At 39.6% G+C, this 19,341-nt stretch overlaps 1 protein-coding gene across 2 annotated transcripts in view; it reads right to left on the minus strand.

The window, feature by feature from the left end:
- LOC121692869 overlaps positions 1-19,341 on the minus strand; it is a 67,209-nt gene that overhangs the window by 11,333 nt on the left and 36,535 nt on the right. For both annotated transcript variants that reach the window (XM_042071868.1, XM_042071859.1), the window contains exons 13-18: positions 16,944-17,033; positions 15,372-15,455; positions 13,953-14,018; positions 12,966-13,085; positions 12,212-12,352; positions 5,049-5,132 (exon numbers count right to left, since the gene is read on the minus strand). In XM_042071868.1, coding sequence (XP_041927802.1) covers positions 5,049-5,132; positions 12,212-12,352; positions 12,966-13,085; positions 13,953-14,018; positions 15,372-15,455; positions 16,944-17,033 — 585 coding nt within the window. The remainder of the gene's footprint in view (positions 1-5,048; positions 5,133-12,211; positions 12,353-12,965; positions 13,086-13,952; positions 14,019-15,371; positions 15,456-16,943; positions 17,034-19,341) is intronic.

Consider the following 19,341-nt stretch of genomic DNA (forward strand, 5'->3'; position numbering starts at 1 on the left):
TCTCAGTCAGCAGTCACCACAAACACAAACCAATAGTTATTCCACTGCCCACTACACATTGTTATCACATATAACTAGACCCACTGTCATTATTTAAACGTTTGTGATCATTATTTAACTTTTACATATCGCCATTCCCAACCCGTCATGCGACAATGTAACGTCACAGGAGCGCCGTAACCATTTTGCGCATTGTGGTCGCGACACTAGTTGCAATATTCTCCTAAACAGAGGTGTTGCTGTTGTGAAAAGACTATCGCTACCTACTTTACACAGAAGAAGCAATGAAGCCGCTCTAGTTGCCATGGTGAATCAGTGAATCTGTGATCGGTGGCGGAGTCTATTTGAGGGAGCCGTGAGCGCGCACTTATCCAGGATAGGTTTCACCTGGCTTGATGAATCCGTGTCTGCTCATCCGGGCTTGGTCTTTTTGCAACCAATTAAACCTGTACACTCGTGTTTTGGATTCATTGAGCGCAGCCAGAGACTTTCTAATGTGGAGACACAGCACTCAAAAAATACTCCATAGAAATGCATGGGGCTAGTTTGTCACGCCAATATGGCCGTTGTCTACACATATCCCACCCCTTCCTCTGCAAAACGTCGACATGTGAATACATTGAGCCAATCATATGGTGTGTTGTGAAGACATCATGCCAATCATGTGTTGTGATCTTGCCGCTGGAGCAAGATTGGTGTCGTGAAGCCTTGCGCACGCGCAGTTCGACCCAAAGACTGTGCCCGATGAGTGCCCATAAAACGTTGGTATATGGCCGCAGAGTGGAGGGACTTGCCTAAAAGGACTTTGGCGCAGCTCAGTAACTTATCCCGGATGTCTTAATTCTGCTTTTGTGCAATAGGCCCCAGGAGAGAGAATAACAATGCAAAGATGCAGCAACTTCAGAAATTGTAGCCAAGGCTACTTGCTGCTTTCTTTTACTATTTACGGTTGCTGGTTATCAGCGCATAATAAGCTGATTTAAGCTAATTTACTAACTCAAGACTTCAAGGCCATTATGGATATAAAATGTATTTTGAAAACCACGAAAGGATGGAGGGAACAAAGCAAAGCTTGGAGTTATTTCAGAGGGACAACAACAAGGTAGGCAAAATTGTGGTGCTTGTCAAAACCTTATCGCAGCTGGAATAATGCTTAGGCTGATGTTAAAGCGCACACGATGTTTAAAGCCATACACAATGATATATTGGAACAAACCTAAAGATAACTTTAGCATTTATAGGGCTGTATAAAGTTGTCCAAATGAATAGGTCGTAATTAGGCGTTGTTGTTGTAAAGATATTGCATGTAGATATTGTACTATATAGGCTACTTTTTAGGTGACCAATGCACAAACAAAACCAACCGGGAAATGGACAAATATGATCAAGGCTTTGAATGTTTCCGTGTGTGCACGGGGGTGTCTGTAGATCGGTGTGCATAGCATTCATTCCTGCAGGCGCCCCTGTGGCCATGCATGCGCCCTTAAAATAGCATCTGAATTTGCACCACTGACTTCAGACACAGGATTTTCCTGGGTGGTATTCCATCAACCTCGCTAATGAAGGCGGCGCATAACAGAAATAGCCTGGCTTGAACTAGCGTAGACTTTCACTTGGAGCTGAAGTCGTTCCATTAACTCAAGTTAGCGGCATCTTGGCCTCGTTTATTCAAACGAGGTTTAGGTCAGCTGCATCTCTGCTCGTGCACAAGGTAGAACAGTAGACCAAAACAGTAGATTGACGAAAAGAGAATATATGTTGTAAAATTAAGACAATAATTTGTAATTGTAATAATTAAACCTGTTGTTTTGGCCATTATCAACAGCTCTCTATCTACTGCAGTGGTCCCCTCTAGTTTTAAGCATGCAATTGTCCAACCTCTACTAAAGAAGCCCAGTCTTGATTACAGTGACCTGAAAAACTATAGGCCTATTTCCAAATTACCTTTTGTTTCAAAGATCCTGGAAAAAGTTGTTCTCTCTCAGGTCACTTCTTATTTGAATGCTTTCAACATCCTAGATAAATTTCAGTCAGGTTTTAGAAAACTTCATAGCACCGAATCTGTTCTACTTAAGGTGCAAAATGATATTCTTTGCTCAGTAGATAATGGTTCTTGTGCCCTCTTAGCACTTCTTGACCTTAGTTCTGCTTTTGATACCATTGACCATAGCATCCTGTTAAAACGTCTGGAGGTTGAAGTTGGTCTGCAAGGGGTGGTGTTGAAATGGTTCACATCATATCTGAATGATAGAACATTCTCTGTAAGATTAGGTAATTGCTATTCGTCCATTGCTCCTATCAAATGTGGTGTCCCTCAGGGTTCCATTTTAGGCCCTCTGCTATTCTCCCTATATATGCTGCCTCTTGGCTCCATCTTTAACAAACATAACATTCAATATCACTGCTATGCTGATGACTCTCAATTTTATCTGCCATTAACAGCCGAAAGTTCCTGCACCTTGGAAAGCCTGTTTAACTGCCTTAATGACATAAAGAGTTGGATGGCTGCACATTTCTTACAATTAAATGAAAAGAAAACAGAGATAATTATTTTTGGTCCACTCAGCTCTGTTCCTAAGATAAGAAATGCACTTGGGCCACTGGCTGTAAATTGCCACAGTGAGGTCAGAAATGTAGGTGTTTTCCTAGATTCCTCTTTGAATTTCAATAAGCAAGTCAGTAGTGTGGTTAAGGGAAGCTTTTTTCAACTAAGACAAATAGCTAAATTAAAGCCCAGGCTCTCATATACTGACTTAGAAATTGTAATCCATGCTTTTGTTACATCTAGGCTGGACTATTGTAACTCTCTGTATTTAGTTCTGAACCAATCTACCCTTGCTAGACTTCAATTAGTCCAAAATGCAGCAGCTAGGCTTCTTACTGGAACAAAGAAACATATGCACATAAGTCCTGTGCTGGCCCAACTCCATTTGTTACCTGTCAATTACAGAATTCATTTTAAAGTTTTACTTTTTCAAAGCCCTAAATGGAATGGCACCACAGTATATCTGTGACCTTTTAAGTCCCTACTGTCCTTCTAGGCCACTGAGGTCTTCCTCACAACTTCTTCTATCAGTGCCAAATGCAACCCTAAAAACTAAAGGTGATAGGGCTTTTTCTGTTGCTGCCCCTAGACTCTCCCTATAATCTCCTCTAGGAAATTAATCTAGGAAATTAAGTCCTGTCCCACCATCAGTAGTTTTCTTTGGCCTATAATGTCCATTAATTTCTCCCCTTGTTTGGTTGTATATTTTTATTTTATTTTTTATTTATTTAATCTTTTTTCTATTTATTTTCTGCATTATATTATGGCATCTAACTTTACTGTACATCTTTCTCTAGGCCTATAGTAGTAGTAGTTTCAGTAACCATATGTTTATTTTTATCTACAATCATAATCTGTTTATTATTATTATTATTATTATTATTATTATTATTTTGCATTTTCATTTATTTATTTTTATTTTTGTCATTTATGTCATTATTTTTGTTTTTATTACTGTTTATTTTATTTCTAAGCACCTTGGGTCAATGACATTGCGTTTAAGTGTGCTATATAAATAAATAAATATGACAATACTAGATGATTTCTGTTCGATTTGGCAAGTGCCATCTACAGGATTTTCATCGAAAGTCATCAAATTTAACATGGGGAGAAAAAAATAGATTGCCTACAGAAATTGGAGCATAATGAAAGCATACATTTAAAACAACAATGCTAATGGTTTGAAATCAATTGCGAGTTTGATTGGCTTCACTCTTGAACACATAGACTATACAGTCTATGCTTGAACAAAATGAGTGAATGAATAAATAGTCAAAACTCAAAAACAACTTTGGCATATATTCAAAACTATCTATAGCCTACGTTCTTAGATTAAAAGAGTTCACTCCAAATTATTGTCTAGGTGTAGGTGGTCATAAAATAAATTAGGATCAACATAATAGCCTATTGTCTCCCCTAAGTCCCAAAGTGTTTGAAATATAATTATCTTTCAATTGGTCATTTATGCCTAGTATTTAATCTGTGTAGCACACAGTTGATTTGACATTCATAAACAATTGTCAACACATGAAGCAGTTTTAATTATTAGCTGCCTATAGGCCTACAGGCTACAGAATTATCCTTTGGCTTGCATCAGATATAATATGGCAAATATACTGTCACTGAACAGCCTACCAAATGTGCATGACCCTTTATCAACAGTAGACATATGTCTTTCATTAAAGAGTTTAACTAAAAATGGCATTATCAAGGTGATAAGCTATGTTGCCTTAATATTTCGTTTGGGAAGCAAACCTGTGAACACGCAAGAATGTAATTGCTTTGGTATGCCGTCTCGCTGCACATTACACCACCACCGAACGTAGATGACGCAGAGCAGCAATATTTCTAGAACCACACGCATGTGAAGTTAAAACATTTTAAGTCGCATAATCTTCATAAATTCTTTGGAGCTAGTGAATGTGTAAATCCATGCTTGGTGACACTGTCGGAAAAAGCATTTCTAGGCCTACTTCTATTTTTGAAGTTGTAGGCTACAGGTGACGAAAGCACAGGTTGATGGAACCATCTTTTTGGACTCGTTTTCCGATTGTTTTTTTTTGCAACACAGCTTAATTAATCTTGAAAGTTAACCTGCTACGGAGCAGGTTAGTTCTGTGGCATAAATTCCCATAGTTACCAAGCTGGGATTCACGTTAACCTCATTAATGGAATGAAATTCTCACTAAAATTAGCGAGACTTATCGAAATAAGCCAGGATTGGCCTTTAGCGAGGTTGATGGAATACCCCCCTGGTCTGTGGCGGAATCGTTTTCTGAATCTGCAAAATATCAACAGGGAACGTTTGCGCCGGAACACTTTTCGCTGAACCGCCGCCATGGGCGCAATTGCATTCCCTAATTTGCCGACATGTGCCTGTGGAGGAAAAATTCCAAAATGCGCTGAATGCAAAACAGGAAAGACAAAAGCGCCAGTGTACAAAGTCAATTACGCTTCAGTGCACGATAGGGCCCATTACTTGTATGTTGTTTGTAAATCTTACTTGAATTCCTTCTCATCTTTTTCCACAGTGAGTCTTGAACAAAGACTGTCCACATGTCTATTTGACTGGGTCTTAATGGAAATACTGTAAGGGCAGAGAGAATAAATACAACAGCAACAAGCATTACACATTTACTCAGTATTTTACCATCCAGGGCAGAGAGTATACATACACTATATTGTATTGCGTCATTGTGTCATACATTATGTAGTATTGGGTCACCTGCATTGACTTGCATATCAACTTAAGTGACATCCCATTCTTAATCCATAGTAATGAATATGTCGTTGGTTCACCCTTTGCAGCTATAGCAGCTCCAATTCTATTGGTGTGGTCTTTTTTTGGTGTGGATGAACTTGACTGGCCTGGCCGAAGCGAAGACTGAGAGCCAGGCCTTCTCGTCCAACATCAGTGTGTGACCTCACAAATGCGCTTCTGGAAGAATAGTCAAAAATTCCCATAAACACACGCCTTGTGGAATGCCTTCCCAGAAGAGTTGAAGCTGCTATAGTAGCTGCAAAGGGTGGGCCGACGTCATATTAAACCCTATGGATTAAGAATGGGATGTCACTTAAGTTAATATGCGAGTCAATGCAGGTGACCCAATATTTTTGGCAATATAGTGTATAAAGATAGATAGATAGATAAAACTTTATTGTCCAATGAATTTACATACAGTGGAAATTCATCTTTGGCACTCAACACAGCACACAGACAATACAAAAAATAAATGGATTAAAAAGCATAAATAGATACTACTACAGTTCCCATCATTCTCATCATCACCCTGGCTGGAGGTGTGTGAGTGGAGAGGAAAGTTACATTACTGACACATTTTTAACCATAGGTTATTTTATGTTGCCCCGGTTCAGGATGGTCACAGCAGAGGGCACAAATTATTTTTTGTACCCCTTCTTCCTGGTCATTGGGACCATCAGTCTCCTGCAGACTAACAGCTGGATGGAGGGGATGGGTCATTGAAAACCTGGGTAGCCTTTTTTGTCATGGAGCAGCTGTATAAGGTGTGGAGTTGTACCTGCTTTTACTATTTTTGTTTTTGGGCCCTACACATGGAGCCAGGCAGAAATATCTTTGATAGATTGAGACTGACACACTATAGCCACTGCCACTTGCATACACCACATCTTTCAGCCTTTAGAGAATCGTCATACAAAGCCGATTCAAGAACTTGAGGGAACTTCACAATGAGTGGACTGAGGCTGGAGTCTGCATCAAGAGCCACCACATATGTGTCCAGGAAATGGGCTACAATTGTCACATTCCTAATGTCAAGCCACTCCTGAATCAGGCCTAGGCTAAAGAGACAGAACTGGAACGTTGCTCAGTGAAACTTCTCCTTTCACATAAAAACTAATTTTGCATTTCATTTGGATATCAGGATCCAATCAAGGTCCTAAGAGTCTGGAGGAAGAGTGGAGAGGCACAGAATGCTTGAAGTCCAGTTTGATGTTTCCACAGTCAGTGATGATTTGGGGTGCCATGTCATCTGCTGGTGTTAGTCCACTGTGTTTTATCAAGTCCAGAGTCAATACAGCCTTCTACCAGGCGGTTTTAGAGCTTTATGCTTCCATCTGCTGACAAGCTTTATAAAGATGATGATTTCCTTTTCTAGCAGGACTCAGCACCTGCCCACAGTGCCAAAATGGCTAGTAACTGCTAGTAACATGGTATCACAGTGCTTGATTAGTCAGACAACTTGTCTGACCTAAAGTATTATCAAAAGTGTCAGGTCCAGTGGGCAGCCGTGGCCCACTGGTTAGCACTCTGGACTTGTAACCGGAGGGTTGCCGGTTCGAGCCCCGACCAGTGGGCCACACCTGAAGTGCCCTTGAGCAAGACACCTAACCCCTCACTGCTCCCCGAGCGCCGCTGTGGTTGCAGGCAGCTCACTGCGCTGGGATTAGTGTGTGCTTCACCTCACTGTGTGCTGTGTTTCACTAATTCACGGATTGGGTTAAATGCAAAGACCAAATTTCCCTCACGGGATCAAAACAGTATATATACTATACTTATATAGATCCCAGGGACTTTTCAGTTGCAGTTACTGCTTTTGGCCACTAGATGTCCTCATTTGCACCTTTTTTTGTAATTTTCGGAAATTGCCTGATTTTCTCGGCTCATCGAATTTTTGGCTGGCCTGTTTGAATGGAATTTGTCTACTGCCCTCTGTTTTTGGATTTTTTGCCTTTTTTCGACTTGATGGTCATTGCCTATACCTGTGATACTTTGCAACAATCTGCAAGAACTTCTGTTTGCCTGCCTGTTTTTGTGACTCAGTAAAGAGAACTCTGAATCTGACTCCTCTGCATTTTGGTTCATTCATATCTGAGGGTGGTACAGGGGATTCATCTCCACCTTTCACTCCGGAGACCCGGGTTCAAATCCCTGTGCGGGCCTGACTCGTGATACAAAAGTACAATGCAGATGACCTTAACGACCCTATCAAAGCAACCTGGGCTTCCATAACACCTCAGCAGTGTCACAGGCTGATTGCCTCCATACCACGCCATATTGATGAAGTAATTTGTGCAAAAGCAGCTTGACCAAATATTGGAAGGCCTGATTTATGTACATTTGCAAACGCAGCATTATCAGCACCACTGCAGAAAGTGCACACTGTGCTTCTTCATTTTACCTGCTATTTATCATAACTGTAGCTAATCGGGTAATTGGCGCCTTTCTCCCCCTTATACCGCAATCTGCACTGATCACAACGGAGCATGATTCAATCACAAGCACAGTTGAATGGAGTCAAATGATGACGACATTAAAAGCAATCAAAAGTTTAGCAGTCATGAAATAATACATGATAGGAAGATGTCAACTAGCAGAGAGATGATGTAGAGAAGTATTCTACTCCTTTTCATAATATACTGGAACTACTTGGGCATGTAGGCTTTAATAGCCTAATCTAGCAGGTAGGAAAGTTTAAGTGATTGACGTGAAAGTGAAAGTTAGACATTTAGAAAGACCAACAAAAGTTAAAGCCCCGTTGTGTGAAACTTTCTCCCATCTAGTGGTTAGGTGTTATATTGCAACCGACCTCTCAAGTGCTGCCCCGTTTATAGTATGTATTAGAACTACGGTCGCCGTTGCACATCAAAAACCTAAGATGTCTTCAAAGAATGTCTAGTTACCAAGATGATGGCACTAGTTCCGGACTCCTAAATAGTAGTGTTAATTTCGTCAGACGAGACGAGAGGAAAAATGTTCGTCAACAACCTTTTTTTCCATGAATAAGACGAGACGATGACAAGACTGCACTAATGTCCTGACACACTGACTAAGACTATCTTAAGATGCATTATTGTTGACGAAAAAAAGACGAGACTAAAATGTTTTGCATGAAATAAAAACTAAGATAAAATTTCTCTTCCATTTTCGTCTACAAAATGAAAAGACAGAATAGCTGTTACCTTTTCAAAATATTCCGAATGAGTTCATGGTTCATGCGCAGCAGCTTTCCTGTAGGCTAGTCTACGTGCTGTTGCTGCAACCCTGTGGCTGCAGCAGGAAACTACATGGAACAAGAACACCGGAGATTTCTGCCAGAGTTAGGCTTTATGCCACAATGCTACATACCCAGAAGTTGAAGCTTCTCTCATACATATACAAATTAACATCCCCCCGAAATGTCCATACGAATATTTTCAGCAAGTAATGTCAACTTTTTAACTAGTTACACTGATGATGCAAAGTTTGCTAGCAAGTAAGCTAATATGGAAAGTTCGCTAGCAAGTTAGCTAAGATTGAGAGTTTGTGTTGCGTTTGGGCGCATATCGCCATCTAGCGTGGCGGAGTAAAACATTCATACTTGGGTCCAAGACAGTGTTTCTCAAACTTTTTCAGATGAAGGACCACTTAACTAATCAATAAAAAAGAAACGCACGGACCACCTAGCTAAAACAAATAAATAGACCTAGCAGTATATTAGCCTACACAATACTCACTGAACCACCTTGCTTATTGTCTCTGCACTTTGTTTAATTGTGTCAGAGGATTCATATGATTTAAACTGGCATATCTGACATAGACAGTGTTGTAGAACAGTTTGAATTTACATACAAGTTGGTTCAATATTGCAAACAACTCATCTATATTATATTTTACCACGTCTGCTCGTGGACCACTTGGGATAGCTTGCGGACCACCAGTGGTCACGGACCATACTTTGTGAAACACTGGTCTATGAAGATCATGACAGTGGTCCAGTCAAATATTTTACTGTCTATGGCTAAATCCCAGCCGAGCTACAACTGTAGCTCGACTTACCTGTGCATGTACTGACTGACAAAAAAATCAGAATGAGTAATTATAACAGTCGAGTAGCCCTGTGGACACACAATATTGTTCGAAAATTGAGATGTGTGAAACACTATTTGACTGAAATGGTAATCAGAAATAATTTGTTATAAAAAAAGACTAAAATGTTTTGACTAAGATAGCTTTAGTTTTCTTTTGACTAAAACTAGACTAAAATGACGAGACTTTTAGTTGACTAAAACTTGACTAACAAAAATGATATTTGAATGACTAAATATGACAAAGACTAAACATAAAGGACATTTCGTCACAAGACTAAGACTAAGACTAAATTAAAAATAGGGGACAAAATTAACACTACTAAATAGGCGTGTCAAAACGTTAACTTATGCATATAACTACTGTTCCCTGAGGGAGAGGAACGAGCTACAACACAGATACTACGGGATATCACACCCTCGCATTGTCTGGCTGAAGACACCTCTATTCACGCCTGAAAGGCAAGACGCGTGGTGACGTGGGAGGCCCAGCCCTCACAGTATATAACCCAAGTCACCACCGTCGCTACCCAGTTCAACCTAGCGCTCTTCAGCAAGCAACTGAAGCTGAGCGGGGAAACCTAGTGTTGTACCTCGTTCCTCTCCCTCAAGGAACAGTATATGCATAACTTAACGTTCCCTTTCGGTCGATTCACTCTGTACAACACAGATACTATGGGACCTATATACACACCCTGCACAGCCTAGGCCTAAGGCCACCTCAATGCCTGGCTGCAGAAGAAAGGACTGAAGAAGCCACTGAAGGGGCCACAGTCTTTCTTGTTCCTCAGAGGCAAACAGAGTAGGTGAAAAGGCAAATAGTTAAATCGCTATAGACTGATATGACCTAGACAAAATCTTAGCGTTAGGGTATAAACAAACCTTAGTGCCATCAAGTGCAAACTGAGTACAGAAGGGGTGCACCGAAAGAACATGAATATCCGAGACACGCTTTGCTGAAGCTAAAGCTAGCAGGAAAGCAGTCTTGTAAGATAAAAACTTGATGTCCACAGAGTCCAAAAGTTCAAACAGGGAACTACATAAAGCAGGTAATTGCAAGGTGACTGATATCTTGCGCAGTAAGATTTCTTCCAAAAAGATACATAATCCCATAGTTGTTTGACCTATTTTTCAACATATGGCGTAAAACATATTTTCTTTTTATTCACTGTCATGATTGAGCACAGAAACCTGTTTGATTCTCTTATGATTTCGCTATTTGTCTCAGCTTGTCACCACTTTTTAGGCTGTTTCGTATCAGTTTGTAGCACCTAGGCCGACAGTCCAGAAGGGGGAGTCATGTGTGGAGCAAAACTGTGGACCTGTACTTGAACTGAATGATGATTGAATGATTCAAGGATTTCATATTGAGGCATTGAGTGTAACCTATGCCAATGCCATTTTTGAACTGTAATGAAAACTTACTTAAATGAGAAACAGTAACCACCTTTATAAGACTTAGACCTGAATTCATGATGTATCCTGTGTGTAGATTGAATACAAGATGTGTGCAATTATATCTAGTTTTTGTTTATTTTTATATTTTCTTTTCCTTCCATTGTAACCAGCACTCTGTAAAATGTCTTGGATTTGACTTCATTGTATCCAACACTGTAACATGACTGGACTTGACTCTGAACACTGTGGGGGAGGCACCCTTTTTATAGAGATGTCTGTGACTTATGGACTTTAAGTAGCCAGTGATTTGTTAGGGGAGGAGTTTTCCTCCATTAAAATCCAACTTTTCCCGTAGTTCGGGGCTTCGATTTCTTTTACTTCACTTTAATTTCTTCACTTTCCTATCGTCTCATCTATCCCCCCTACAACATGCTTCCAGTTCTTTCTGTACTTTTCTTTACTCTTTTGTTTCGCCTCATCTCATCCTCGTCGAGCCACCTGCAAACACTGTCCACGGAGAGGTCTCAGCGCGCCTGCGCAAAAGTAGCCATGCATACTCTGGGTCCGGGAGAAGCCATCTTTGCCTGAACCTATGAACCTATTATTTTACATTCTTAATTTTCCTTCAACTCTTTTTCCAATGTTGTGTTGTGTGGTCATTTAAGTTAGCTTATCGTGCCTCCTCCTTTTATTCTGAAATGCATATTTATCCAATATAAACTATACGATACCATAACTATACAATATCACTGTACGATAACCATATGCTCTGGTGTTCTGATTTACATGGGGCAAGGGTATTTCTGTGTTTAAATGCTTGTATTTGGTTGTGGTCATTCTGCAGGCCACCACAACGAAACCAATGCTTGTGGTAACTTTCATAGCCTGTGTCTTCAGACAACATCTGAAGGCCAAACATCTTCGAATGTAAATTATCTGTCGGGACCTCAAGGTATTAAATTCAATTAGGGGTAAAGGTTATATATGTCAAATAGGGAAGACGCTCGGCTTTGCCCAACAGAAGGTCACTTCCACCTATAATAAATACTTGAAGATTGTAAGTTCTAACTTCCTGTTTAGGAAGGAGTAACTTCTAATAAATTCGAGTGTTACCTGCAGGGGGCAGCACAAGTTGATACAGTCCAGAAAGCGGAGGAGGCATATGAGTCAATGACATGTCAAAGGCATATGGCGTATGAATCAATGATATGTTTCCAGATCTTGGTAGCCCATAAAGAAACTACTTTGTAGTTTTTGAATTGGTAGCCATCCCAATAACCAAAATGTGTAAAAGCACTAAAACTCTGAATTATAATTATTACTATTATTATTATTATTATAACCGTTACAGTATTTAACCAGGTTAGTCTCATTGAGATATAAAGTCTCTTTTTCAATAATATGTCCCCTTTCAGTAAAGTGATACAAAAATATGTTTCTTACAGCATCTTCTTCTGCTTAATGCAGAAGGAGAGGATCGATGTAGCCAAGCTCTCAGAGATACACTTCACCCTCAGTTTAATGTCTTCCATATTGGATATGGAGAGGAAACCTTGTGCACTCTCATCCGGTTCTTCTTTGTACCTGCATGGGGACAACATAAACATAATATAAACATCATACAGAATAGGGTGAATGTCAGAATACACTTTTAATGATGTTACTCAATTAATAACAACTATTGCCTACAATAAATCATACTTAGTTTTAGTTAAAAAAAATCATAAAAGAAATGTGTCAAAAGTGTTGTCTGTGTAATTACAGACATGCTACAGACAGGTTAAAAATGACCAGGTGAAAAAAGGCAACACATCTCTGACAGAAGAGGATTCATTTTGGAAAATAAAAGGACACTGGATCTATTCTACAATTTACAACATATGGGTAAATCCATCATGACTGACAGGAATTCTGAATAGTATTGCAGAGCAGCCATTGCATATATTATTACAGGTAAGTACCACGTTTTATGACTATGGGCCTTATGCCTGGTGGATTGTGGTGTCAGGCACGGCACAGATGTCTTTGCTAGTTTGTGGACAACGCAGTTACCATTATCACAGCAAAGGTGAATGAAAACATTTGTAATGCGGTCAGGCACATTGCTATTTTTCTGGCTCAAGTAACAACTCATTCATACTGTAATTCCTGCAGCCTACTGGAAAAGACATGGAGAGGATGTTTTCATTGTTCTTACTTTTCAGGTACAGCTCCTAATCTGAGGATATTGCTGATGAGGTCTGAAGATTTATCATGGTCGGATACTTCTGCGGTCGGTAAGGTGAGAGAGATGGTTGACTCATCTGAGCTCAATTTTCTAGTTTTCAGATTGAAACCAAAAATCAGTAATGTATGCATAAACACTTCATTATAGAAAATGTGAGCTCTTAATATATAAGGTCAACATACCAGCTGTCTCCATACATACAGTATAGATGTTAGACTCATGAGGTGCACACAATATAAACATATTATATCTGAAGGACATTATCCATGTGCTACAAAGGTTCAGATTATGTGCATATCTCTAAATTTGTGTCTGAGTCATAATTAGTAGGGAGCTAGCCTCTTTTTCAAAGAATCAAAGTTACAAAGTTTGTATAGATCTCCATTGAAATTGAATAAAATTGTCTGCAAGACATGTAACTTACGTCGGTAACACTTTACTTGACAGTATCGATAAGAGTGACATGACACTGTCATGAACACATGACACTGTCATGACAAATGAAACCTAACCCTAACCTTAACCCTAATCCTAACCTTAACTTGTTATGACAAAAACCAAATGTCACTTAATAACAGAAGCGTTCTGTCATAAACGTTTATGACTTGTTTATGACACGTTCATGACAGTGTCATGTCACTCTTATGTCGACGCTGTCAAGTAAAGTGTCCCACTTAACTCTATAAATCATTAATTTAGGAAACTGCAAAACAAATTGGATGCATGTTATTTAAATAGCTTTCAATGGAAAGAAAAAATAACAATTCTAAAAAGTATGAGGTTAAAAGAAATGGTGCTTCTTCTCTTCACAGGGCTCCTGAAATGTTATTATAATGACAGAATTTGGTCAAAGAAACTACAGGACAATTTCAGTCTTTCTGCAAACCTGATTCAAATGACTGGTTTATATCCATAACAAAGGTTTATTACTGAAACAAATTTCATGAAATATCTTACCTTATCAAACTGGAAAGTTTTGTTTGAAAGTCATGTAAAACTTGCCATCCACCATCTGTCTCCGTACTATAACAGGGAAAGTATGCTAGTCAGTTATAGACACAGCGAGTGGACCCAATGGGCCTGGGCCCACCCACTTTTCCACAGCCGCATCCTAAACTTTTCTTTAAAAAGGCTACTTTTATTTTTTTATTATTGAATTGAAATAGTTGAATTACCACATAATAGACACTCCGTAGTGTAGTACCGAAGCCGTAACTTAGTAATAGTAAAAATACTTGAAATAAATTGAATCAGGCTGCTTACTGTAGGCTCTGTTTTGTGTATCAAGTCTTGACCAATCACAACAATATCTGTTAAAGGAGAAATCTGGCCATTTTTAACCTTAAAATCGTTCTCCTTAGGGTCACCTCTTGAAAAAAACATCGTCAGGAGATTTGAATTCAGGACAGTGAGAGAGTGATTGGTCGTAGAAGTCCTCTTTGTCAAAATGATTGCTGCATACACGGTAATCTTTCTCACACAGCACATCTAACAGAGTTTGCGCATCAAGGTGAAGTGCAACCAGCCACAACTGCAATGTATCCAATTCCTTGAATAGTAATGAAAGCTCAACCCCTTGTATTTTCTCATTCGGTTTTCAGTTTTTTGCTTCCCCCAACAAGGTGACCCTAAGAAGAATGATTTTGAGGTTAAAAATGGCTGGATTTTGTGCGCAAGCTAATAAAAGCGTTCACCACTCGCCTGTACTTCTGTCTGAAATATGAGAAAAAATGTACAGCAACCTCCCAGACTATCTCTAACATTGATAAAGTTAGCATTCTTTAAAGGAGAATTCCGGTGTGATATTGACCTAAAGTGTATTGAAACATGATACCGAGTGTGAACGTATGTCTCATAGCCCATCTCGACTTGTCCCCTGCACTCCAAAATCTGGCGCTAGTTAGCCGATGCTACCAACAACTTTTTCAGTAGTGGTGCTTCGGCATCGGGCTAGCCATGCAAATAAATCACTGTTTTACACCCATTTACGAGGCTCAATGTATCTCCACACTTCATTGGTAGACTTCCGAGGGCCCTGACATTTAAAACGAGACATTGAGAACTTTGAAAAAGCACTGGTAGTTTACTTACAAGACGATTTATACAGAGAGTATCTTCACGAAGTTTAACGTTTGCAGCCATCTTGAATTTAGTCACGATAAGTCGAGCAAGGAGTAAGAATGAACAGGTATGATAAGGGATCAGATTCCAAAAATAATTCAGTGGAAATGCATGGATTCCAGTTTCTTCCAGTAGCAGCAACTGGAATCCATGCATTTCCACTGAATTATTTTTGGAATCTGATCCCTTATCATAGCTGTTCATTCTACACACACACACACACACACACACACACACACACACACACACACACACCAGGGCTGATGAGAGTGTGCAGCAGCTCTTCTCCAGACAGTGCTAGATGTGTTTGTTCTGTCCAGTCTCCTCAGCTGCCCCGCACTGCGGAACACCAACATTAACACTGATACATCACAGGGAAATTACATTTATTATTGTGCAGCGCCCCCTAGAGGTCAAAGGTCACCAAATGTGACCAGCCGTGGGGCAGCCGTGGCCTACTGGTTAACAATGTCAAATGAGACACAGCCATTTTGCAAGCGTATACATACTTGGTATTATGTTCACATTCAGGCGAAACACTACTTGGGCGGAGTGATTTGCAGGCAGCACCTGAAAAGCTCCGGTGTTACTTCTTCACCCCAAGAAGCAGTGCTTTGCCTGAATGAAAACACAGTTCCAAGTATGTACAGTATGCTTACAAAATGGCTGTGTCTCATTTGACTTTGTTATTAATTTGTCATTTTAAATTTTAAAATAGAATTTTTTTATTTAAAAATTACAGTGGCGCGCTTTGTAGCTTAAAATGGGCTGATACCCAGTGCCACCACAGAGGGAGAGTAAAGCCTGACTTAAGAATATGGAACCAATTCATGACCACGACCAGTAAGTACATACTGCATAGGTATTACTGATGATAATGTGCTTGCTGCTAAGGAACCAGTTTACACTTTAGAATGGGAGCCAATCTCCCAGTTGTTAAGTGCTGTTTGACACAGCAACCTGGGCAGTGAAATACAGCAGTGAATACATGTCTAACAAATGATTAATGTTGCCTAACACATGCCTTACAACTCACTAATACAGGCATGTATTAAGTGGCTAACATGTGAACCTTAAAATAAAGTGTTACCGAAGTGATTACCGAAGTCACTTCGTCTAATTTTATAGCGGTGTCTCCACTTGACATGCGTGCCACATCTATCCGATCACGGGTTTGCGAGTAAGTCAAACGAGAGTAATGGGTGGGCACCCCTAGGTTGAGCTATATAAAGTTATTCTTTTCCTGTCACTTCGTCTGTTTTTATAACGTGATCCCTTTGACTCAGAAGGATGTGATTGGTATCAATGGATAGCTATATGTCTACTCTTTCATCTGATATGTGTGTCATATCTATGCGATCATGCGAGTAAATCAAACGAGAGTAATGAGTGCGCAGGTGAACGCAGAGCAGTATAGACTGTCACGCAATAAAGGTTTCATCTCGCTGCGACAAGCAGTTCCGGAGCAATTTAACAGAGAAGAATGGGTGTGTTTTTTGACGTACTTTGCATCAATAGGGCTCTAAGGGTTAATGGAAAAAAAAATCTAAAACATTGTATTTATGGCTCTCCCAGTTAAAAAGGTAAACTAACTCCTGCTTTAGATTATTTATAAATTCACCATCAGCTAAAGTACATCATGACTCACAGCTAAGAAGTTCAATTGACCTTATCATCTGGTGCATTCATAAGAATTACATTTAAATGTGCCTTGCAAAACAATTCAGTAATTCAAGTAACTGTACTCTCCACATTTTTCAGTCTATTGGACCTTAGCTTACATAGAAGGTACTGGTTCATTCTGACATTGATTTTCATTGTTCTTACATTTCTGGCAGTGTGCGTAATAGGTCTGCATGTTTGTGAGGTCTGGATACTTCTGGATTTTTCTTATCCTCTGAGACTCTCGTTTCCAGTCTGAAACCAAGAGGTATTGCATGTCAGTTAAGTGCAGTGGTCAGCAAAACCCTACATTAGGGCTCATTGATTACATTTGTCCAAGGTCCAGACTTTGTCTACGCAGACAATGTGGGGGCCAGACTTCCCAGTACAAAAGGTATGATTAGTAGGGATGCCACTAACACTTTTCCATTATTGTGGCAAGGCATCCAGGCCATCACATATTATAAAACTACTAACTTCACCCACCCCCCCACCCCCCCGTCACCTCCTTGACTGATAAGCTGAACCACTTCTATGGCCGCTTTGATAGGGACTACAAGGAGGTGGCCATCAAGGGTGTCAAGAGTGTGGTCTGTGCAGATCACCAGCCATTCACACGCGGCACTGAGCAGGACGAATGCACGTAATGCTATCCCCGGACACGTACACTGTATTCCCCAACAGTGTTGTAAACTCAATAAAACTGCTAAACTGCAAGCCTTATAGCCTCTACACAATGTAGGTGTACTTTGTTTATTTATTTGTGTACCGTCTTCCAGCGGGCAGACCTCAGCTGTAGGCTATGTAAGAGAGACCTTTTGCGAGCTAGCTGCATGTTTTAGAGAGTTAGCTAAAGTTTGTTGTCTGAGCTGTCAGCCAGCCAGCCAGCCAGCCAGCCGGTTGTTGCACTACTTTAGTGGAAACTGGACAGACAAACAGTATGGTTTAGCATTACCAAAGATCCTTTATCAACCATTTCTGGTGTGGCCTACTTTGGCCGCGCAGGTTAGACACCAAAGCAACGTTTCATAAGTTGGAAATCAAACACATGACACGCACAAACAGGCAGCACACTTTTAAACATTTTATTAGTAGCCTACCTAGCTGCCATAAGCTATATGGTTTACATTAGCTGCTAGATGTAATGCAAAGTAACACTGCAGGGTAATTCTTCAACTGTGATACTTTTCTTGTCCTTGGAAGAAATAAGAAAAACTAAAAAATATTTACTACTTTTTTGTTTTTTTTTGTGGTGGAAATGACATGGTGACGTGGTGGAAATGACATTGCCCTAAAAACACAGTTTACATTAAAGACGTTAAAGTTCAAAAACTCTTTTATTATTATTTTCACTGTTCAAATAATTGCCATAATAATCTATGATATGACCTAATATGCTGAGGAAATAAATTCAAATGTGCTTCGGGAAGAAGTTTTTTTTTTCACATACAAGGCATTTCAGGCCACAGATATAACCTAGGGGACACAATGAAAATTAATTAACACTCCCCTCAATGTCAACACTTATTTCTTTGCATTGATGTGCGACTATAGAGTTGATGAACTCCGGTGATATGCAAATTCCTTGCTGCAGACATTGCAGAGGACTTTATTTTCAACACTTTATTTTTTATTAACACCATCAGGCCATTTTTAAAAAGTAAATGTTCCAATCAATGATCCAGGCAGCACGTTTTCTTCTCTCTCCTTCATTTTACAGTCTAATTTTTACTGACTAGAACGGCTCGGGGTCAAAAGTCATACGGAATCGATTAATCTGCACTAATTTTTTTTTATCAGTTATTTTTTCTCAAATTAATTCATCGAAATTAATCAGTTATTTTGACAGCCCTAATAATTACATAACATATGGCAGGGACGCATTTTTTTTTTGTTTTAAATCTTAATGCTTTTAAATCTTAAATTTGTCTATGTATGACATTATGTCATCTCCACCACACTTTGTCATTTCCATCACAAAACATATTTTAAGTTAAACATGTAAAAATAATACAACATGCATTTCTGGAAAATCAATACATTTAATATTTTGGCTGATATGTGTAATATTTAATCAAATACATTTGGAACAGTAGATGTTATTTTTGCTTGAAAACACATGTTTTGTTGTGTTTTGGAAACGTGTGATTGGGCAGTCGTGGTCTACTGGTTAGGGCTTCGGACTTGTAACCGGAGGGTTGCTGGTTCGAACCCCGACCAGTAGGAACGGCTGAAGTGCCCTTGAGCAAGGCACCTAACCCCTCACTGCTCCCCAAGCGTGGCTGTAGCAGGCAGCTCACTGCATCGGGATTAGTGTGTGCTTCACCTCACTGTGTGTTCACTGTGTACTGAGTGTGTTTCACTAATTCACGGATTGGGATAAATGCAGAGACCAAATTTCCCTCACGGGGTCAAAAGAGTATATATATATACTTATATACTTACACTGGAAATGACAGTTAGACTTTTGGAATAAAATGTCAAAATTATATATTATTCAAGTGAAATCTTTACAGCCATTATTAGGGCAAGTTTCTAGAAAGAGTAGATAATTAAACCATGC

Source organism: Alosa sapidissima, chromosome 2 (genome assembly GCF_018492685.1).
Source record: "Alosa sapidissima isolate fAloSap1 chromosome 2, fAloSap1.pri, whole genome shotgun sequence".
NCBI lineage: Eukaryota > Metazoa > Chordata > Actinopteri > Clupeiformes > Clupeidae > Alosa > Alosa sapidissima.